Genomic DNA, 23,911 nt, shown 5'->3' with positions numbered 1-23,911 from the left:
ACACAAAAACCTGCATACAGGTGTTTACAGCAGCTTTATTCATAACTGGCAAAACTAGGAAGCAACCAAGATATCCTTCAGTAGGTGAATGGATAAACTGTAGTACATCCAGACACTGGAATACTATTCAGTGCTAAAAGGAGATGTGCTATCACACCATGAAAAGACGGGGAAGAACCTTAAATGCATATCACTAAGTGAAAGAAGCCAATATGAAAAGGCTATATACTGTGTGATTACAACTATATGACATTCTGGAAAAGGCAAAACTACACAGACAGTAAAAACATTACTGCTTTCCAGAGGTTGGTGGAGGTAGGGATGAATAGACAGAGCACAGAGGAATTTTAGGGAAGTGAACATACTCTGCATGATACCATAATGATAGGTATATGTCATTATATATTTGCCCAAACTCCTAGAATGTACCACACCAAGAGTGAACCCTAAGCTAAACAATGGACTTTGGGTAATTATATGTGTCAGTGTAGTTTCATCAATTGCAACAAATGTACCATTCTGATGGGGAATGTTAATAATGGGAGAGGCTATGCATATGTGTTGGGGGGGGAGCTATATGGGAAATCTCTGTACCTTCTGTTCAGTTTTGCTGTGAACCTACAACTGCTGTAAAAAAAATAAAATCACTAAAAAAACCCACATACATTAAAAACTCCAGAGGCAAAACTTGACATAGTATTTTCCCATATTTATTTAGCCTTCTTTTATATAAGTAAGAACAGTTTGAAACAGGTCACTAATAATTTTACAATTCTGCAATTACAAATAAGTAAAATCATAACATGCATAAATAATGCTCTAGATAGTACTTTAAACATTTTAAAAACAAGTTATGAATTAGTTTTGTGCTGAGCTAATGTTATGGATAGCTACTAAGTTATCAAATATTTTACTGAAAAGGCTCAGTGAATTTTAACTGTAGTAACCTTATTAATCTTTACAAGTAAAAGACAAATGCTGCTAAGAATATGAGGATCAATGGTTTTCCAACAAAGAAGGAAAACAACTATGAGAGGGTATAAACATACATAAATTAAATCAGTTGGCTAATCATATTTTTGAAGAGTCCATAAGGCATTTGAGAATTCCTTAAATACCTTACATGTTATTATCATCATACTGTGTCAATTATACCATTGCAAACTCACATAGTACAACATGTTGTACATGCAGAAAATTCCTTTTCTGAAAGTGGTCATATCTGATTTCTGCAAACTTGCAACTGCTTATCCGTGTAGGTGCTCAGAGAGCTACTTAACAAAGCTGTCCTGGAAACCCTGGAAATCTAATTTTGAGAGCCTATAACCCCTACTTCCACTTTCAGTGAATAAAATGGAATGTGAACATTCATTTCAATTATAAAATAAATAATAACAGAAGCAGAACTCAAGAAAAGTACATGTGGGACTCTTGGCTTAACTGAACTCTCGCTGTCTACCTGCCTAACACTGAGTCTTAAATATTCAGTTCTACTGACAACCTGCTCTCAAAATTGTATTCCTTTCCACAGCCTCTTCTGAGAACTTTATAGCACTTAACACACTACACTATGATCACTGGTTTTGTCTTCAGATTAGCATTTGAAGAAAGACTGTCCTCTCTCACTTCTCTATTTCCTGATCCTGGCAGTGTCTGGTAAATGCTAAATGCTCAACAAATGTTTGTTAAATGAATAAATGAATATTTATTTCAGATGCTGTAACTAAATAGGCCAGATGTTGTAACTAAAAATTATAATAATTATTTCATTACATAAAACTACGTTTAATATCATGCCAAAAATAAGAAAGAAAACTAATCATCACAGCCTGTTTCTAACATCAAAACTTTAATCCTTGTGTTCATTTATATTCATGCACATGGTATTATTATATGCTGGCACAATGTAGGATAAGCTTTCAGTACCTACTCTTCATTCACATTCGCTATTGTTAGTGTAGATCAGCACAATTTCTAAAGATATAGGTCTCATGAAATGATAGATCAATAATGCTAACTCTGTGCTATTAAAATAAATTTTCTCACCTAAGCTTATCTATCACTACTTTCTAATCAGGATTTCTTCACGATAAAAGCTAAGCATAACCACTTTTGAATGCTACTTTTCCTTTGGTACAATAAACAAACCATAAAACAACAGTTTCTGTCCAGTTTTAATAACATTATTATAACCACTTTGTATTTCTTCCCCATTTATGCTCTTATAGGTAAAATTCCATTACAGCGACTTCTCTTGGATAACCAAGTTGATTGTTCTTGTAAATTCACCATTAGAAATTATTTTATGTATATTATATAGCTTTCAATTTATTACAAAAACATTAGGCTTTCAGAAGTGAAAACCAGTACCCGAAATCTGAGTAAAATGGGATACATATACAATTCTTTCCAGCAACAAGAACAGAGCTCACTATGTAGTATGGTACTATTTGTTTTTAAATTTCGTGTGTAAAATTACAGAACTGTCAAGAAATGGTTACTTTTCCCCCCTTTATAATAATAAAGGCTCCAACAAAGTCGACAAAGTACTTTCTGTATCAGTTTATTCTTCATAAATAAATCATGATTATAATTGGCTACTGGAAAAATGAAAACATTTGAACTTTTAAAAAAGAAAATAGAACCCTCCCTGATTAACAGAACTTGTTTTAATGGGATATTATCTACAGTATCTTATACCTTAGACATGTAACCATTAAAACAAAGAAGTTAGTGACAAAGTATCCATGTAACTGTATCACAGATCTCAAGAAACATTCAAAAAAGATTTAAGGCTACCCAGTAATAGCCTCTCATAAAACCCAACAAACCTTACAATGGTAATTAGACTTCAAAGGGACCAAAATATTAGTTTATGTTTGAGCCAAGATTAGGAAAATCTTCCACTGTTGACATTTCATGTTCTTAGTTTTTCAATCAAACAATCAGCCTGTAATTTTGAAAACATAACATATTTTTAAATTCTAATTATTATAGCCCTACATGAAATAATTCTACTGGCATCTCTATTATATAAGTCATAGCAGAAGAGGTGGAATATGACATATTCTGTTCCTAAAAATATCTTAAAAATTTTCTCAATATAATGGTTTTATAAACTATAGTAAAAGGATTCATATTGTATATAAGTAGGCAGATTTTTATCCACATTGCATAGTTGTTAAAAAGCTTCAATAAGAAAGGGAAAATAAATATAATACTGACATCTTAAAAAGTAAACTAGATGTGCAAGAATCTTAAATGCATAATACTAAGTAAAAGAAGCCAATTTGAAAAAGGCTACATACTATATTTTTCCAGCCATAAGACATTCTACAAAAGGCTTAAAACTGTGGAGACATTAAAAAGATCAGTGGCTACACAGAGGATTTTTTAAGGCAGTGAAACTATTCTGCATTATACTATAATGGGGGATACATGTCATTACACTTTGTCCAAACCCATAAAATATACACTACCAAGAATGAACCCTAATGTAATCACGAACTGTGGGTGATAATGATGTATCACTGTATTTCATGGGTTATAACAAATGTATCCACTGTGGTATATAGGATGTCTATAGTATGGGGGGCAGAGGTTATATCGGAACTCACTGTACTTTCCATTCATCTGCTGTGAGCCTAAAACCACTCTAAAAAAAAAAGTAACCAAAGTCTTCTGATTATTATTTCAAATACTTTTCTCAAACATCTTATATATCTGAAACATCATATAAGAGATTTTGAATAAAACCTTAATATCTTTCTCTTAATTTTCTTCAAAAGTCTCATAATACATACTGACAGATTTAAGAAGAGTTCGATTCACAGGATGAACCATTACAGATCCTATAACTTACAATGTTCATTCATTTTTTTCTAACTAAAAGTCATGTAAGGAAGTATAGTTAAAAACCCTACAAGAATATATTTTAATGAGTTTTTATTATAAAGCATGGATAGTGTAGAAATCATAAATACAAATAAGGAAAAACATTCCTTTTTTAATCACACTGATTTTTTTAAAGAGACCACACCAACTGCCCTGTCAAACATCCACTTTTTAAATTTTGAACACATACACACACACATACACACACACACACACACACACACACACACACACACACACGTATCTTAAATTATTTTTAAATTAATCATCTGGACAAGTTAATTAGAGGGATAAGTTTGAAATATGAAGTTTCTAGGAATCATGCTTTTTAATTTCTTGTGTACCATGGCTATAATAATAATATGCATTAACTAACAGTGATTATTTAATTTGTAATTCAGTGATAATTTGTATATGGCAACTACAGGTCACCTTAACATCATGGACACAATAGCAACTGTATATTACTTAGTCAAGTGGCCGCGAAGACAGTTCACTTATCAACTAGGCTTGACTGTCTAGCAACAGGCCTATAATCAGCTGAATTCTATTCTACTTTTGCACTAGCAAACAGAATTCTGCATTTTTTTAGGGCTCAAAGCTTCCACCTCAGATCTGATAGGTGATGCTACTAACTGCAGTCCTTTTCTAAACTAGAAAATTACAAAAATTCATTTCTATAATAATATTGATGATAACAAAGGCAGCAGGTAATATTTACTAGCACTATTTGCAAGGTAGTTTTAAGTGCTTTACATACAAATTATTTTATCAATCCACTCATCAACTCTACAGGTAGGCAGTATTCCTTATCGGTAGGTAACAGATAAAGAACTTGGGCCTTAAAAAGTTTACGTGACTTGCACATAGTACCTCAAATAACTAATGGAGCCACAATTTCAATCCAGATTGGACCCTGGATTCTAAACTATTAATGCCATGGTTCTTTTATATCATACCCACTGCCTGCAATGGAGAGACTTAGCCATAGCTTCTCTTCCTACAGATACGATAACCTGGAAAATCCCTCAAATTAAAAATATTATTTTGCATACATTCAAGCAGTATGTTAAAAGAGATGATCAGGTCTATGAGAGCTGTAAGTGCCTAGTGTTGCCAAGAAAAGAAGATCTACAACAAAAAGGACAAATATTTTAAATACTTTTGTATGCAGCTACTACAATAGTAACACTTACTGTGATAAACCAATAGGAATTCACTTTATAAACCAATTTTGATAAGAAGCCAAGTTGATCGACAGGTGCCAGAACATGAAGGTGCAAGTGGGAAATGGAACAAAAAGGCGGCATATGGAAACCCATTCTAAAACAGAAAGGTAAGAGATACTTGGCAAATCAGTTCTACAATAGTTTAAAACTATTTTTTTTACGATAAAACACATAAACATTAAGGATGTCCCAAACAGGTTACCACTCAAGTATCTTTTACTGCCTTCTTTCTATACTTAAAAGTATTCACAATTCCTCCTCTTTTCATGAAGTTCATAGTAACAAACTCTTCATCAAGGAAGGGCTTAAAGGCATACTATGCCTCAGTAAAACCTTGATGAATTCTAATTTGGCATTATGTTTTTATCACCTTGGTCCTTACATTTTAACCTTTAATTTCCTAAGATATGGCTCTGCAATGAATCTTTAAAAAAAAAAAAAAAAAAATTACAGGACACTCAAGTAGAAGCGTTCCTTTATTCCAGGACATAGCCAGTAGATGGTGTGCTTTCTCCTTTAATAGTGATTTCCTTACCAACCAATATTTCAGTAATGAGATTAATTATACCATTATTTTAAAAATTTTATCATCACTCAAGTTTCTTAATAATGAAGATAACCTAATTATTCACAATTTATCTGCTTTATAAAAGTCATAAGAGAATTCCTTGGACTACTAACAATTTCTACTAAGAAATGGATTCTACGTCTTAAAAATAAGTTCACAGTTTTGTAAGTCCACTTAGCAATTCTGAGTGGAGCAAGGCATACCTGTAAGAATAATCCAGCCTAGGAATATTTGCCTGCTCAAATATTTGTGAGTCTCCATTAAAAAACAAACAAACAAACAAACAAAAAACTCCAGTGGGTGGAGTGTAGAGAAAGGCATGGGAGACGGGCTATGCTGCAGCAACAGTATAGCTGACAATGTGGAGTCAGATACACAAGACAGATTGAAAAGCTTCCACCACTACTGAGAAAAGGAGACTGGGTCTTCCCTCCATGAAACAGGAGCTCACAGAATATAGAATCAACTAATCTAAAAGGTAGAAGCGACTCAAGGGTTCATTCAACCCTTTCATTCAAAGATGGGGAAGCCAAAATCCAGAAAGTGGGAGACTTCCCAAGGTCCCCAGTAAGGAAGTGGTAAAGACAGGCTTGAGACTCAGGGCTCTTGACTCTCATGGTGCCGTTCATTCTTCTAGGACACACTCCTGTGACTGGAAAGGCAATGTGCTGCTTTTGGCCAAAGGGTCTCAAATACTATCTGTTCCTTGTCATTATCACTCTTGAATGGTGCTTAACAGATTTCAGAGCATTTTCTCACACGCCATCTTATTTGAGCCCATAGGTAGGCAGAGCAGGTGTTTATCTTGGAGAGGTTAAATGTCTTCAGGTAGCACAACCAGTACAAGCACAGTACTCAGCAAGTAGCACAGATAACATCAGAATTCAGATCTCTTTCACTTCCAGTTCTGATGTTAGACGTGATCTCTGCTACACCTGCCTTGCTACTCCTTTGGTCACACTAGGCAAAGTCCACAGTCTTTTAAAAAGGAAAAAAACCCACTATTTAGATTAATTAAAATAATTTGCCAAGTTGAATATTTTTATTACATGCGTTTTTGCTCAAACTTTGGCGAATGCCAGAGTTCAGTTCAGCAGAGAAAAAACTCAAGTAGTTTCACATGACAAGTATAATAATACACTTTTAAATCACATAAAATATTTTCTAAAGAAATTCAATTTACACACAATTTTATAGAAAAACACATCTTGAACAAAGAAAGGTAGACTCAACTATTTACCTATGCACTGCTTAATATACTTGTCTGTCTAAACTATGAGTGGCAATCATTAGAAAATCTTGAGACATGACAGGAAGAAGACTTATTTATTAAATTTACACTACCACTGAACATGAATGCTTCACTCTCAGGAAAACTGCATTTAAACCAGGCTCTCTGCCGCCTCTGCTCTCAGTTCCCACGAAGAAACAATATTTCAGAAAAAACAATTGCGTATATTGGTTTCTATCTGCAAGTACACATACCTCGCATTTTTGAAGTCAGTGAAATTATTCCTTTCAAGAATGCTTTTTCCAACAGTTACCATGTTCTCAACTATAAAACGGAAAAGAATGACATTACACAGCAGGAGACATTACTAGTTGTAATTAATATTAATTTTTAGGGTCCCAGTCAAAAGTTGTATCAATGGGTAAACATTTAAAACCACCTGTTTAATAGTTTTAAGTTAATGAGAAGTTTGCCCATCAGCACTGAAATGAAGGTTCAACCTATCACAAAGTTGTCATGTATAGGTGACTTTGAACAACTGTTAACGGGTACTATCAAATGACTACTTAGGACATCTGATCCTACTGAAGTCTAATTCAAATCATAAGGAGACCAAGTAATAAAAAAAATACTTGAATTAAGAAAGACAGACGGGAAAACTTTGAATTTGTCCTTTCAGTCAAAATTAGAGATATGATAGCACTTTGTGTCAGGCCACCTGTGACTAGCTAAATGTTTGTATAATTGTTTTGGCTTCCAAACTCTCTCTGCCTTACTGTCTTTATTATCTTGGTCCTTTATGGCCTTTGGATGGAAATATGCTTCCCATGAGAAAAAATTTGTAACCTGCAATGTCCAAAGCACAATGCCAAGCTTTAGACCCCTTTTATTTCTGAATGGTGTAGTCAAGTATTTAGAAGAGGAAGAAATGAGAATCTACAGAAGATGGTTATCATAAAGAGGGTTAAACATTATTGCTAATTTTTCGTCTCTAAGTCAGGCTTGAGTCCAGGAGGATGACAGTAGCATATCTCCAAAAAAGCTCATTACTTCAAGCAAGATTGTATCTTGTTTTCTTTAAATATTCCCAAGATCCTAGACAGGGGGGTAAAGAAGGTTTTTTTTTTCTTTTAATTGCTTTAAAGCATGCTTTTAACAGTACCATATTATAAGGTGTGTAGATGTAATATATATGACAACAATAACACAAAGTGTTGCAGTTACATTTTTCATGAATTGCTACAACGTGAAGTCTAAGTAGACTGTGATAATTACACATGTATATTTTAATCTCTCTAGAGCAACATTTTTTTAACATGAAGAGGAATACATGAAAAGGCACGAGATAAATTACAGTGGAATTGTAAAAAAAAATATATAGATATCTGATCAACCACAAGAATGAAGGAAAGAAACAGAGCAATACAAAAAAATGGGGCATAAAGCTCCTGGGTGGCTCTGTTGGTTTAAGGGTTCAACTCTTGATTTTGACTCAGGTCATGATCTCATAGTCATGGGATCCAGCCCCATGGCAGGCTCCATGCTGAGTGTGAAGCCTGCTTGGAATTCTCTCTCTCTCTCTGCCCCTCCCAGCTCATGCTCTCTCTCTTTCAAAATAATACATTTTTTAAAAAATGGGACAAACAGAAAACAAATGGCAAGACAGTGGACCTAAACTGAACTGTATCAATAGTGACATTAAACATTTATGAACTAAACAATTAAAAGGTCAGATTTCATATTAAATTAAAATATCATTATAAATAAGCAAGACCCAGTCTATTGCTATCTTCAAGTCTTTAAATAGTAATATGCAATTGGTTGAAAGTATAAAGATACGCAATGTGAAACAATAAGAAGTTAAAGTAGCTAAATTAATATCATACAAAATAGACTCAAGAAAGTACTCCCAGAGATCAAGAGGGACATTTACAATGATTAAAAAAGGCTCATTCATTGAGAAGGCATGACAATCATAATTACGTAGTCACTTAAAATCAAACTCAAATACATGGAGTAAAACCTATTGTCTCCTTCCATTTCACTGTTACGTCCTCTGTCCTTTCTTTATACTTGGTTTTGACTGATTCACCTTTCTAGCATCCTAAGGCAGAAACTTAGGTTATTGGTTTTAAACCTCATTTTCTAACATAAACACAGACAGCTATAAATTTCCCTGGAGGCATTGTTTTGGCAAATTCCCACAAATCTTGATATGTTGGATTTTTGTTACCAATCAATTCAATATTGTTTTCTTGACCTATTTATTTAGAAATTATTTAAAAGTATGTTAATTTAAAAATACTTAGTGCTATTCTAGATTTTATTATTTTTCTACTTTAATTCCATTGTCATCTGAGAACAGATGCTATAAGATTTCAATCATTTGAAATGTATTTAGACTTAGTTTACTGCCCGAATATGGCCTACCTTGGTGAACATGTGGTCTCAACAAATTGTGTATTCTATAGTTAAGTGGAGTTCTATAAATATCAGTTATAATCACAGTGCTCGTGACAGTGTTATTGAACTCTTCCATATGCTTATTATTTTCCCAACTTTATAAACTGTATAAAAATATTAATTGCAAGATCTTTTTTTTTTTAAGTTTATTTACTTTGAGCGAGAGAGAGAGCAAGCTGGGGAGAGCCAGAGAGAGGGGGAGGGACCTAATCCCAAGTAGGCTCCACACTGCCAGCATGGAGCTCGATCTCACAAACCACAACATCATGACCTCAGCTGAAATCCAGAGTGGGATGCTTAACAGACTGAGCAACCTAGCACCCTGAAAGACTTTTAAACTTTATTATGAACTATTAAAATATAAACAAAATCAGAAAGAACAGTGTAGTGAAACCTCAAACACCTACCATGCTGCTTCAAAATTGGTAACATTTTATTTGCAACAATTATAACAACTTCAATAAAATAGAAGAAATATTAGAAAAAGAAAACCAAGCATGAACATATTTTTCGCTCCTTAAAAACAGTATAAAAAGGAAATACTTAAGGCCTGGTAGCTGTTGCTTGATACTAAATATTGCATATATATTGGCCTTTACCTGCTGGAATGAGTATGAAATGTACTCATAGAACTTAAGATGACTAAGGCATTTGGCAATATGGAGAAGAAACAATTTAAAAACGGGTAATTCAGTAGTCTAAACACTAATGAAGTACACATCAAAGTTTTCCCTCAAAGATATTTCTTATTCACCTTCAAAAAAATCTGGCCCAGGGGCGCCTGGTGACGCAGTCAGTTGAGCATCTGACTTCAGCTCAAGTCATGATCCTGTAGTTCATGAGTTCAAGCCTCACATCAGGCTCTGTGCTGACATCTCAGAGCCTGGAGCCTGCTTCATATTCTGTATCTCTCTTTCTCTCTCTGCCTCTCCCCTGCTTTCTCTCTCTCTCTCTCTCTCCTCTCTCCTCTCTCTCCTCGTCTCTCCTTTCTCTCTCTCTCTCTCCTCAAAAATAAATAAACATTTAAAAAAATTAAAAAACAAAAAAAAAACACCAAAATAATCTGGCCCATTTATCTATTTTAATCGGCTACTTAATTACTGACCAAACTAATCCCAGACCCTGTTGCAAAGGCTATCAAAACATATATGAAGTGAACTTAGAAATGTCTTAGTAAATGATAACTGGTAACTCACAGAAATCATGAGTAGGAAAATACAGGATAATCCTATAAGGACAAGATTCAAAATCTTCTTGTCAGAAGTGAAAAATTCATTGCTAAACCTCATAACTAAATTTTGGTGTCAGTTCATCTACACCAGAAGCTTACAAGGGAGGTACCAATATGGTCTCACTCCCAGGCAATATGAGCTTCTAGGCCATATCACAACTTATTTGCTTGTTATTTTTTAAATAGCATCTTCCATTTCCAGAGTCGAGAAAAGCCATCACTTAAAAAAACATAAAGAGGCATTATCTTTTAGAGATCTTAAAGATTAAATAACATGATGTCTGGAATTTCAAATCCAGTGGGAGAAGGTTAACAGATGAAAAAGATTGGCCACGAGTTAATAAATGTTGAGCTTGGGTGATGATATATGGAGACTACATTATTCTTTATTTTGTATATAATTTGAAAATTTCACAGAGGAAATTTCGAAGAGTCATAAATGCTCCTTTTCATAATACCTGCCAGGTATTTAAATGTCACGGCCATCACTGATGCCAACTGAAAACGATATAACCAAGAAGAACACTACTGTCCTCTTACCCAGTTCTACGTGATCTTTCTTAGCTCTCTGCAGTTTTCCAATATGCTTCTTGGCACCACAAGATAATGATGAGGTGCTGCTGGTTTGATATCTTTGAAGCAAACTAGGTCTTCATTCTGAAGGAGAAAACATATCATTGGTTAGTGGATTTTTTTTTTAAGAACTTCCTAATGCTGTTCTGGCATGTCTTGAATACCATAAATCCTCAGTCTGATAGGGAAATAGTACTTACGTTACAACTAGCCCACCTGGGCATTTTGTGACTATGCATTTAGTCCACAACGACAAGCCTTACTGCCCTTCATGACATGCTCATTTATTCCAGAAAATGAGAAGATTTATATAAAGCTAATTTCAGGAAAAAAATTATCAATGAAGTTAATTAAAACTTCATTACCACAATGATAGAGTTTTAATTTTCATAGATATTTCTCCATCTCTACCTACCTAAGGGTCTTTCACTCTTAATATGTACTTCTAAGTTTGACTACAGAAACATAGCGAGATTGATAAATTCTTTTTCACATACAATTTTTTTACAAAATAGATATTCCTCAATTATAACAAGAAAATCATCTAGCATCTACAGAGATTACCTTTTAAACATTTTTCCATAAACTGTATATAAATACATTTTATTTTATTTGCAACATTAAAAAGCCTTTGAAATGCTAAAACAAACTCCAGTTATATGGTACTAAGTGTCCGATCCATTATATCAGAAGGTAAATTAGCGCAATTACTGTGGAAAACAGCATGGAGTTTCCTCAAAACATTAAAAACAGAAATATCATATGGCCCACCAGTTCCACTGCTGTGTATTTACCAAAAGAAAATGAAAACACTAATTCAAAAACATATATGCACCTCTGTGTTTAGTAGAGCATTATTTACAATAGCTAAGATATGCAGGCAACCCAGGAATCCGTCATAGATGAATGAATAAGAAGATGATGTATACACACAATACATTCAGACATTAAAAAAAGGACATTTGTGACAACATGGATGCACCCAGAGGGCGTTCTTATGCTAAGAACAAATTGGTGGTTGCTAGAAGAAAGGGGGGGGGGGGCAAAATAGGTGAAGGAAATTAAGAGGTACAAAGTTCCAGTTATAAAATAAGTTATGGAGATGAAAAGTACAGCATAGGGAATATACTCAATAATATAATAATGTTATATGGTGACTACACTTACCATGGTGAGCACTGGTAATGATAGAAATTACTGAATTATTATTTGTACAGCTGAAATTGTCATTGTGTGTCAACTACATTTCAGTAATTTTTTTAAGTCAAAATTAAAATCACTATCAATCAGTATATCAACAAGTTTCCCTCAGAAAAATTCCCAGAATACACTGTTGCTCATTAGTTCTCTGTTTCAAGATCAAAAATTCAATTTAATGAGGGCCTCATATCCTTACCAGTAATCTTGGTTTCAATGAGAACATTGTGAAAGTCCATTGTACATATTATACCATGAACTTCCTTATCAGGAGCCATACTGCTCATCACCTAAGGTTCAGGGGACTGACAAGTCAACTTTTGATAAGACCACACTTCAGAAAATGAGACTTTTTTGTCTACTTTAGTCCTCAGGAGAGCCATGATTGAAATGGAAGGCAGCAAAAACAGGGTATTATGTGTCCCTTTCCTATCTCAAAATTTCTATAAAATGCCCACAACATCATGTTATTAAAACAGTGTTTGGGGTGCCTGGGTGGCTGAGCTGGTTAAGCGTCTGACTCTTGATTTTGGCTCAGGTCATGACCTCACAGTTCATGAGTTCGAGCCCTGTGTTGGGCTCTGCGCTGATAGCATGGAACCTGCTTGGGGTTCTCTGTCTCCCTCTCTCTCTGACACACCCCTGCTCGCAATCTCTCTCTCTTTCAAAAATAAACATTTAAATAATAATACTAATAATGTTTAATTATTGACTTTGTTGCTGTCCTCACTTAACGTACCTTCAACTCAGATTTGCAAAAACGAATAGGCACAACAACATGAAAATCTTGAATATTATCCAGCTTTTAAGAGTAACTTGTCTATGTATCCCTTTGAATTAGCATTTTTGTATTCTTTGGATAAATACCTAGTAGTACAATTGCTGGATCACAGGGTAGTTCCTTCTCTTTTTAACTTTTTGAGGAAACTCCATACTGCTTTTCAGAGTGGCTGCGCCAGTTTACATTCCCACCAACAGTGCAAGAGTACCCCAATGTCTATAGCAGCATTATCTATAATAGCCAAATTACAGAAACAGCCCAACTGTCCACTGACTGATAAATGGATAAAGAAGACGTAGGGCGTGTGTGTGTGTGTGATATATATATTATATATATAATGGAATATTACTCAGCCAAATCTTGCCATTTGCAATGATGTGGATAGAGCTAGAAAGTATTATGCTAGCAAAATAAGTCAGAGAAAGACAAATACCATATCCTTTCACTCATATGTGCAATTTAAGAAACAAAACAAATGAGTAAAGGGGTAAAAGGAAGAGAGAGGCAAACCAAGGAACACATTAACTATAGAGATCAAACTGATGGTTACCAGAGAGGAGGTGGGTGAGAGGATGGGTTAAATAGGTGATGGAGATTAAGGAGGGCACTTGCTGTGATGAGCACCGGGTGATGTATGGAAGTGCTGAATCACTATATTGCATACCTGAAATTACTATTATACTGTATGCTAACTAACTGGAATTTAAATAAAATCTTTTTATTTTTTTTAAAGAGTAACTTGTCGGGGCACAAGGGTGACTCAGTTGGTTAAGTGTCCAACTTCAGCTCAGGTCATGATCTCACAGCTTGTGAGTTTCGAGCCCTGCATCAGGCTCTGTACTAATAGCTCAGAGCCTGGAGCCTGCTTTGGATTCTGTGTCTCCCTCTCTCTCTGCCCCTCCCCTGCTCATGCTCTGTCTCTCCTGTCTCAAAACTAAATAAACATTAAAAAAAATTTTTTAAGTGTAATTTGTCTATAAGATGAGGATGGGGAGGAGGGGGAAATGGTTACTTTTAAGATCCTGTAGTAAACTTAGCCTATGCAATCAATGATTGAATTAGATTTCCATCAAGCTTTCTAAAATATTGAAATTGGCCCTCTGATGTTACCCTCTCTCCCACTGCTACTACTGAACCAGCCATTATTTAGACTTTTTTTTTTTTTTGAGAGACAGCACAAGCAGGGGAGGGACAGAGAGAGAGGGAGAGAGAGAGAATCCCAAGCAGGCTCTGCCCTGTCACTTGCAGAGCCCGATGAGGGGCCCAAACTCACAAACCATGAGATCATGACCTGAGCTAATAAAATCAAGAGTCAGGCGCTTAACCAGCTGAGCCACCCAGGTGCTCCTTTTAGACTCTTCATTTTAAGAAAAACTTTCTCCCATTACAAAGATACAATGACAAAAAAGTATGAAATGATGCATGTACAAAGCTATCCTTTACAGCATGATTTGTGATAGAAAAAGAAAGAAAGAAAGAAAGAAAGAAAGAAAGAAAGAAAGAAAGAAAGAAAGAAAGAAAGAAAGAAAGAAAGAAAGAAAGAAAGAAAGAAAGAAAGAAAGAAAGAAACAGGAAAGAAAGAAAGAAAGAAAGAAAGAAGAAAGAAAGAAAGAAAAAGAAAAAAAGAAGAAATAACCCAAGGGTCCATAATTCAACTAGGAGACTGGTTGAATAAATTATAGTAAATACATACAATAAAGTAATATATAGCTATAAAATGGAATGATGATCTTTATATACTTGTGAAATGATTGCTGAAAAATATTTTTTTTTGAGAGAGAGAGAGAGAGAGACAGCATGCATGCGCAGGGTAGGGACAAAAGGAGAGAGAGAATCTTAAGCAGGCTCCGCACTCAGTATGCAGCCCAACGCAGGGCTCAATCCCATGACCCTGGCATTGTGACCTGAGTAGAAATCATGAATCAGAAGCTCAACCGACTAAGCCACCAGGAGTCCCTGAAATATACTTCTAAGTTAAAAAAATAAATAAATAAAGCAAGAAGCAGGAGAATTGTTAGGCCATCTCTCATGTAAGAAAGAAGAATACAAAATTAAACATACACATACATATTCTCACAATGGAAGAAGGATAAACCAAAAATATGTTTTTTAGTTTCTTGTGAAGGAAGAGCAACAGGGTAAAAATGACAAGAGAATGGATGCTACATTTTTCCGAATGTACTTTTCTTTACAATTTTGACTTTAAAACATGAATATTTAACATACTTTTTGGACTTAAACAGAAAAAAAAAGGTAATCCCTAAAAACTGAAAACAAACAGAAACAAATAATCCTAACTGTTTGCCATGTTGATAACACAACTACACAAAGAAAAGATATTTCAAGTAACTCTAAAACAGAATTTTGATTCTCCATTACTGACAACCACTAAGTGAGAAGTTTTCCTTTATGCTTTCTTTTTTTTTTAAAGTTTTTTTTATTTTTGACAGGGAGAGAAGACAGAACATGAGTGGGAGAGGGGCAGAGAGAGGGAGACACAGAATCAGAAGCAGGCTCCAGGCTCTGAGCTGTCAACACAGAGCCCGATGCGGGGCTCGAACTCACGGACTGCAAGATCATAACCTGAGCCGAAGTCAGATGCTCAACCGACTGAACCATCCACGCGCCCCTTCCTTTATGCTTTCAACGCAGATCACAGCGAGCTTGTCAAGTATAGGACATGCCATGTTTATCCTTGAACTTCAAGTGAATAACACATAGTAAGCCTGAAAAACTGTTTAATAAATAAATGTGAATAAATGACAGAAGCTTAAATACAAAGATAAAGCTATCAATGTTCCCTCCTCTAATCCTCGGAAGAAAGAAAGAAGAAAAAAAAAAGAAAAGAAAAGAAGAGAAAAGAAAAGAAAGGAAGAGAAGAGAAAAGAAAAGAAAAGAAAAGAAAAGAAAAGAAAAGAAAAGAAAAGAAAAGAAAAGAAAAGAAAAGAAAATGGTGTGGGGGCACTTGAGTGGCTCAGGTGGTTGAGTGTCTGACTTTAGCTCAGATCGTGATCTCGCGGTTCTTCAAACTGATCCTCACATCGGGCTTGCTGCTGTCAGTGCAGAGCCCACTTTGGATCTTCTGTCCACTCTCTCTCTGCCCCTACCCTGCTTGCTGTCTATCAAAAATAAATAAACATTAAAAAAATTTTTTTTAATGATGTCATTATAATTTTTACATACTTTTCCAATAAGAGATGGACTTTCCATGATCTTTCAGTCTGTCCTTGCAAAACACCTTAAGTTGGAATTTTGGCCACTGTTTGATTTTAACAGTGTTTCTCAGCCTTTTTGCATTATCATCCCCCTAAGGAAACTTTATAGATTTTTTTTTTCTAATTGCTCCCCTCCTCTGATATTTTAGAACCACAGCCATTCGGACATCCGTTTATATCCTATATGCTATGCCCGTATTTCATATATATAAATAATAAGCTTTTTGCCCCTGCCCCAGGCAAAAACATCAATTTTTAACACTTTTGAGAATGCACAGATTAGACAAACAGCTAGTCTCTCTTGACCTCATTATACCACTGAATCTAAGCAATGTAGGCTAAGCAGCCACTTACATACAACAAATAAACTGCGGTGAACAGGGTAGGTAGGTACTCAACCTCCACTGCAAATACTTCTGTGTCTTTAGTACTTCAGAAATTTTCAAAAGCCAAAATCCCCAGATGGAACTCAGCTCTTGCCAATTAGATGTACTTCAGACCTAGGTGCTTTGACGAGCTAACCTGAAGCAAAGCCATCTTTCTGTTGCTTCGGCTAGTTCCAGCCGGCGAACTGATCAGCTGTAGGACTACCCAGTTTCCTTTTTCTTCCTTTCCCCTCCCATTCCAATGTCTAGTCAACAGTTTCCTGGGAGTCAAGAGACACACAGGAGATACCCCTTGTTTTGTCGCCATGGCCTACCGGTGTGGAGCTAGCAGGTGCAGTAGAGCTCTGCCGCTGTGTTGTTGCTCAAAGAAGAGTAGAAATACGTAGGTGCTACTGGCCTTCGTTGTCCAGAGGTCAGAAATGCAAAACATCCTGCAAGAGGCGGAACAGCCGTGCACAACGAAGCAGAATCCAGCCCAAACTGCCAACAGTGCTCTCACTGGAGACACCGCTCAACAGTGGCAGTCACACTGCTTCCTCACCTCTGGGTCACACCTCAAGAGACCTCTTCCTGACGTCTCAGCTCCAATGGCAGTCACCTTCCTGACTGTGGCACAGGAAATGGCTCCTCAGGGCTCCAGTTCTGCAAATGCTGTTCTGGATGTCATTCTTGAAGGCTTTTCTAGATCCTGTTCCTTCAGCCCTTGCAACGACTTTTTTAGCAACTAATTCCCTATATTAAATCCATTTCTGCTTTAAATAACTAGTTTTTATTTCCGCAACTGACCCCTAATATCTAAAGCAAATTAAGAAGAAATAACATTTGAAGGAACATTTCAGTACCCTGCCATCTGAGGTTTGATTTAAGAAGGGGGAGGACATCAAAGTTAAACTAGTATTTCCTCAGTGTGGTCTCAAGCCAAGGTGAAAATAAACATCTAGCCTTGTGTTTCTCAACCATTTCTTCACTGTCACCCCTCAAAAGACATTCTTAAGACTTTTTTTCCTGATTCCACTGTCATGATAGTTTAATACCGCAGATTACGCTTTTTCTGTTTGTGTTCACTATGTCTATCTTTGCCTCATACAAAAAGAGTAAGATACCGCACCCCAAAACCAACTTTTATCCTCTCAGAAGTGATATCTCCCCCACTGAGAATGTGTGGTCTAGTATTTGTTTAGTCTCTTCAGTATACAACAAGAAAACACTATATGGATGCTTATGGAGTGAGGAACCTTCTCTAGCTTTTGCCAGAAAGGTTTCCCAGACTGACCCACACATTATGCTAGTACCTCCAATGATTCCAAATCAATGTTCTCCTCTGTACTTAATTATAAATCTACTCTACTTTATATAAACCCAATAGTTTCTAAATATTTATTTCTAAAAATAAACATATGAATTAATATAGGAATATAATGTGTATAATACAAAATACATAGGCTAAAGATTAGGTTCTCTTTTTAAAAACATAAATCTTTAACATTTAATGAACTCTGATATATCAAATCATTCTAGATTCAATTGTAAAAAGATCTGCACCTTTTTGAGGCACTATTGTACAAGCATGTGCATCTTGCTTATGTTCTGTATTGCATGGACTAATGTCTATATTCATCGTGTGCCCCCTAGATAGGGTATAAAAGTAAAAAGTGTTTATTTGTCTAATTTCCTCTATAAAAATTCCCCAGGCTTTTCACATAATTTTCTCTGAAAATGTTCTTCACAAAGAAAAAACCCTGACCTTTGGCCAAGAAAAACAACAACAACAAAACCTGTGATACAAGTTTGGGCCATCCCACTCCCCCCCCCCCCAACTATTTGTAGACAAACTTTTTACACTACTAGTATCTATTATCTCCTAGTTTTCCTCAACATCGGTGCTGGAGTGTGCAAAATTTAAAAGCAGTCTCTGGAAATCTACGAAATACTGAATTCTGTGAAGTTAAGAACCTCACTTTACCTCTTGCTAGCCTAGTTTTAAATTTAGTAAAATAAGGAGTGAATGAAGGAGGAGAGTTTGGTGGTCCCTGCTGACTCTATGGATCAGCTCAAGAGGCCTACTTGGCAGACAACTGACTACTGGGTCTTCCCCCCAGTCAGCTGCTGCCTGTCTTCACTCCTTCCCCCATTCAGCACAGATGTCAAGGTCCATCACTTCAGCCCTCTGTCCAGCCATAATTTCTTACGTTTGTTCCACTGCCCTTCCGTAACACCCACAGAGCCAGACCCAACCCTGGGATGACACAACTGACCACCTTGTCTAAAACTAGATTGGGGCTGTGGCTGGCGGGATCAAACCGAACCAAACCCACAGCTCAGCAAAATACTGCAAGCGGCAGAACCACCTCACCAAGCACAGAGCACTGTCATCAGTTGTCTCCTCCGTATTCATGCCACCCTTTAGATTACAAGAGCTGAACACTGACTATCCTTTATCCTATTCGCCAGTGAATCTCCGACACTAGGTGCTTAGAACAGATTCCAGTTCACTTTTAACGAATGCATTAATGATTACTAAAAAGATACCAGAATCTCTGGAGCTGATCCTCTCCAAAGGCTGCTTCTTTAAAGGCAAGTAGAACCGGTAGAAGAAAACGTGTAGCAGGTATCTGTGTGCAAGCATCTGAGCAAAATCTTAGTGCTCTGAAAATCTGCATACATTCCAAATGTCGACACCTGTAGGAACTGTACCCTGCAGTGGAAATCTGCGCCGGCTAAGAAATAGTTCGACCTCTGCCCCGCTCCCCGCCACCCCCAGCCTAATTCCAGTCTCACAAAGAAGCTTTCCCCAATTACCATTGTCTCTTTCCCACCAGTTTGCTCCTCAGTAGCAGTAGCAGACTGCGCAGAATTTAAAAGCAGTGTCCAGAAAGGCAGGCGGTAGGGGACACGGCGGAGGAATCCCTCAATTAAAAACAGATCACAAATGCTATTTTCTGCCAAATACCTGGTATCAGCAGACAGAAGCCGAAGTGTTCGGCTTTATCACTACAATGTCCTCCCTTCGGCACAGCAAGGATACTGCTGGAGACAGTCCCCACTCCGAAAGAAGTCCGTCATTAACAACCACGACACCCAGCCTCCCCAATCCCGGTCCACACCTGCGAAGCCTCCCTCCTTCCCGGGAGCCTGACACGACCGCACCACGGTCCGCCACGCGAGGCCTCGGACCCGGGGCTCCCGCACCCACGCCCCGTCCGCTTCGCAGCCCACCTCACAGTCCAGGAGCTCGGTGCCCGGTTCCTGCCGCCCCGCGATCCGGCAGAACACGCACTTGCTACTGTAGTCCTCGGGCTTCGACGGTCTTGAGACAACTTCGGCGGTCTTCGATGAAGACACCTTAGGTTCCGCAGTCGCCGCTGCCTCAGAGCAAGGCTCGGACCCCACGCTGTCGCACCTCTGATCCTCCGCCATCGCACCCGCTCCGGGTGGCCAAGAGCTATGACGGCTCGGGCACCACTGGCCCTGCGCAGAGTCCGCCTCCTGCACCTCCTCAGTTTTACCTGGAGGCGTCGCCCTTCGCCTGGCGCAGAGAAAGGCAGGGAGTTGGGCGCACGCGCTGACCCAGGGTGACGATAGACAAAGGGCGACGCAGGGATGGTCCTCAAAGCCAGGAAACACGAGGGGGCGTGCGAGTACGCACATGGGTGCTAGCGGGAAGAGCCGATGGTGGCTACGGGAGTCGCCCCGCCCCCTGCGTCTCATTGGTAAAGACGCAACACGTCCTTCGAGACGCAGGAGCGCGTACCGTCGCGATGACGTCACCTGCGCGCCCTCATGTCTGGCCAAAAGGAACTTGGTGGGTACGTTGGACTTTCTTTTCCGAAGGTGGAAGTTCGCTTTATTTTGAAGAAAAAAAGAAAAAGAAAAAAAAAAAAAGAGAGAAAGAAAAAAGCGTTAAAAATTGCGTACGTTTTAAACGAATGAGCACAATTTCTAGAGCTTGCTTTTCAACATAGATTATGTTTGATCTTTTCTTTCGTGTGTGCATTTTCAGCCACGATGGTTTGCTAAAGCTCAGAATATCCAAAACTGAACTTCATATCTCTGTCTACTTTTTTGTTGTTTACAGCACCAGCTAGATCAAAATAGCGGCTTTTATTTCACATTCCTCAATACACAGGTAAATGTGGAGTCTTGTAGTTTATAGTCTGTAATAGTCCAGAAATTCATTGCTCCTGCTTCATGCTTTCATGCTACAGTAACCCTCTAATTAGTTTCCCTCCTCCATTCTCCTGTTACTCAGTAATTATCGCGCCCCCCCCCCCAAAAAGCCCCAATTTGTTAATTTGATACTCAGGGTGGACTCTGATTTGACCTAAGCTTTTCATTTTGTAATACTTGGCATTTACTGAACGTCTAAGATGTGCCATATATTTCTCTAATTGTTAAAATAAACAAGGTTGGTTTAGACCACTAAGATAAAAGTTGGTCTAACTCAGGAATCCACCAGAATTTATTTTTAATTTTTTAATGTTTATTTATTTTTGAGAGAGAAAGAGAGTGAGCTGGGAAGGGGCGGAGAGAGAGAGGGAGATACAGAATCCGAAGCAGTCTCCTGACTCTGAGCTGTCAGCACAGAGCCTGATGTGGGGCTTGAATTCACGGAGAGACCATGACCTGATCTGAAGCTGGATGCTGAACCGACTGAGCCACCCAGGTGCCCCCACCAACCTTTTGAACACAGAACTCCTTTATTCACACTGAAAAATTTCTTAGACTAGCTTGTTATAGTAACCTTGTTATTTGTTGGCTTAGAAAATACGTAATACCAAAGCCCTATTGTGAATGCAGTCGTTTTTGAATGATTTCTGTTGTATTATTTGAAGACATTTAGGGGTACCTGGGTGGCTCAGTCAGTTAAGCCTCTGAATCTTGATTTCAGCTCACGTCAGAAAATCACGGTTGGTGGGTTCAAGACCCCCATGGGGCTCTACAGAGCCTGCTTGGGATTCTCTCTCCCCCTCTCTCTCTCTCTGCTTTTCTCCTGCTCACTCTCTCTCTCAAAAATAAGTAAACTTAAAATATATATATATATATATTTTTAAGTAGTTGTACATATGTGTTCAAGATATTTTTCATTCCTTTTGCAGTTTTCCAATGGTTTGGGGGACCACTATAATAGCTTCCTAGCCTCTCTCGGGAGTCCAAGGCAAAGTTCAGAATCGATGCACTACTTTGCCTTACTTAAGTATCCACTATTTTCATGCACTGTAATATACACTTTGATATACACTTTCACATCACTTTGTTTTTATCCACACTTTTCCCTCTGAAATATCTTAGTTTCCATCTCTGCACATCCACTTTCCAATCCATTCCTCAAATGCTACTGTGGTAGCTACTGTGGTCCCCTCCCTAAGGAAAGAAAAAAAAAAACAAAAAAAAAAAAACCTCAAGGCAACCTGGCTATATATATGCCTACGTGACAGCATGCCTCACAACCTTGTAACATGAGACCACTTAATCAGGCTGCATGTTTGTGTGTTACCATATACGGGAAACCAAGAAGTAAAAAATAGATAAAAAAACTATGCCACATGGCATTGGGGGCTCAGTTCTTTGTGTACAAACCCAACTGAGTGGTGCTGGCAGGAATAAAGTTGCTTCCTGGAAAGAAAAGCCTTAGTGTCATGACTCCCTGTGTGAGAATCCTGCTACACTACCTCCTTCATGACATTTTTCTTTAAATTAACCAAACTGAAAATAAGTACTTCCTCTTGTGAATTCACATAGCAGTTTTTCAATACTTCTCTTGTAGAACTAAACACTTTGTATTGTATACTATTTATGTAGATATCTTTTTTCTTACTAGAAATTATGTTCCTTGATAAAAAGAACAAGTGTCTGAATCTACTGTAGTGCCTCCTATAGCCCTTTGCTTGTAGGTAGACACTTAACAATTGTCTAATGAATAAAAGTGTCTAGGAATAAGGTTGCTGCATGGAAGTGTTCAGATTGCACACTGTACAAGTGTACCATAAATGCAAATGTGTTAATTTGCATCATAGATAAATATCCTCTAAAATCACAGGCAGGCCTAAGAGTTCCAGAGCAGTGGAGAGCTGGCTCCTACAAACACCCACATTGGGGGGCGCCTGGGTGGCTCAGTCGGTTGAGCATCTGGCTTCGGCTCGGGTCATGATCTCACAGTTTGTGGGTTCGAGCCCCGCATAGGCCTCTGTGCTGACAGCTTAGACTGGAGCCTGCTTCAAATTCTGTGTCTCCCTCTCCGTCTGCTCCTTCCCCCACTCATACTCTGTCTCTCTCTCCTTCAAAAATAAATAAAAACATTAAAAAAAATGTTTTTTAAACCCACATATGACCACACACACACTCAGGAGACCATTCACCTGCACACTGGCACATACCTGCACAAGGTGCACCTATCCTGTCTTAGTGACACCTGTGATTGGTCCCTCCCCTACCTGGCAATTTTGAAGACTCCCTTCCCATTCTCCAACTTTGAGCTTGATAGAGGTGTCTGCCATGGAAGTGGGAGAAGCAACACAAACTATTTAAAACTTGTCTGCAGTCTTGGTGTGGGATCACGCAAAAGCATAGGCAGTTGTGTGCACACAGAGCTGCTACCAGTTGGTGCTCTGGTTAGCCCCCCTGGGAATCAGCCATTTGGGTTTTGTGACAATAACTACATTTTACTTGTGGAAATGGAGTGTTTTCTGATTTCACAAGGGCACCATATGGGCTAGTAGCAGCCTGGCTTCAATCATGCTCTGGAGTCAGAAAATTCTCCAACTTACCATCTGTGAAGATGTAGGCTAAGTTATTTATCTTTCTGTGTCAAGGCTTTCTTCATTTATAAAATGAGGATAATAATGTTTAATGCAAACATTATTTTGAGAACTAAAGCCTGGAAGCCTGGCACAAAACTCTCAATAAATGACTCTTAAAAGTCATTACCAATAAATAGGTAGTGATGGTAAGGGATCATATGGTTTACTTGCATTTAAATATAGAAGGTTCAGTGCTCCTATTTAACATAGAAACTGAATTAGACTTTTGTAACATCGTTTCCTCTCCCCCATTTTCCCCTCCCCTCCTTTGTCTCCCCCTGACATACAAAAAGCTGTACATATTTACTAAGGTTCTTCTTTTTGGCTACGCTCACCCCCTTGGTAA

General features: G+C 37.7%; 1 protein-coding gene across 1 annotated transcript; it reads right to left on the bottom strand.

Annotated features, from left to right (window-relative positions):
• Positions 1 to 688: 688 nt before the first annotated feature.
• Positions 689 to 20,260, bottom strand: HINT3 (histidine triad nucleotide binding protein 3). The gene is given in 6 exon segments (XM_030316283.1): positions 689 to 2,950; positions 5,091 to 5,217; positions 7,177 to 7,246; positions 11,157 to 11,180; positions 11,183 to 11,273; positions 19,985 to 20,260. Coding segments are annotated over 6 exon segments (546 nt in total). The 5' UTR covers positions 20,186 to 20,260; the 3' UTR covers positions 689 to 2,917.
• Between the last annotated feature and the right edge of the window lie 3,651 nt (positions 20,261 to 23,911).

The sequence above is a fragment of the Lynx canadensis genome, chromosome B2 (assembly GCF_007474595.2).
Source record: "Lynx canadensis isolate LIC74 chromosome B2, mLynCan4.pri.v2, whole genome shotgun sequence".
Classification (NCBI taxonomy): Eukaryota; Metazoa; Chordata; class Mammalia; order Carnivora; family Felidae; genus Lynx; species Lynx canadensis.
Note: the sequence above shows the minus strand (reverse complement) of the source record. Positions and strands in the feature narration are given on the sequence as shown.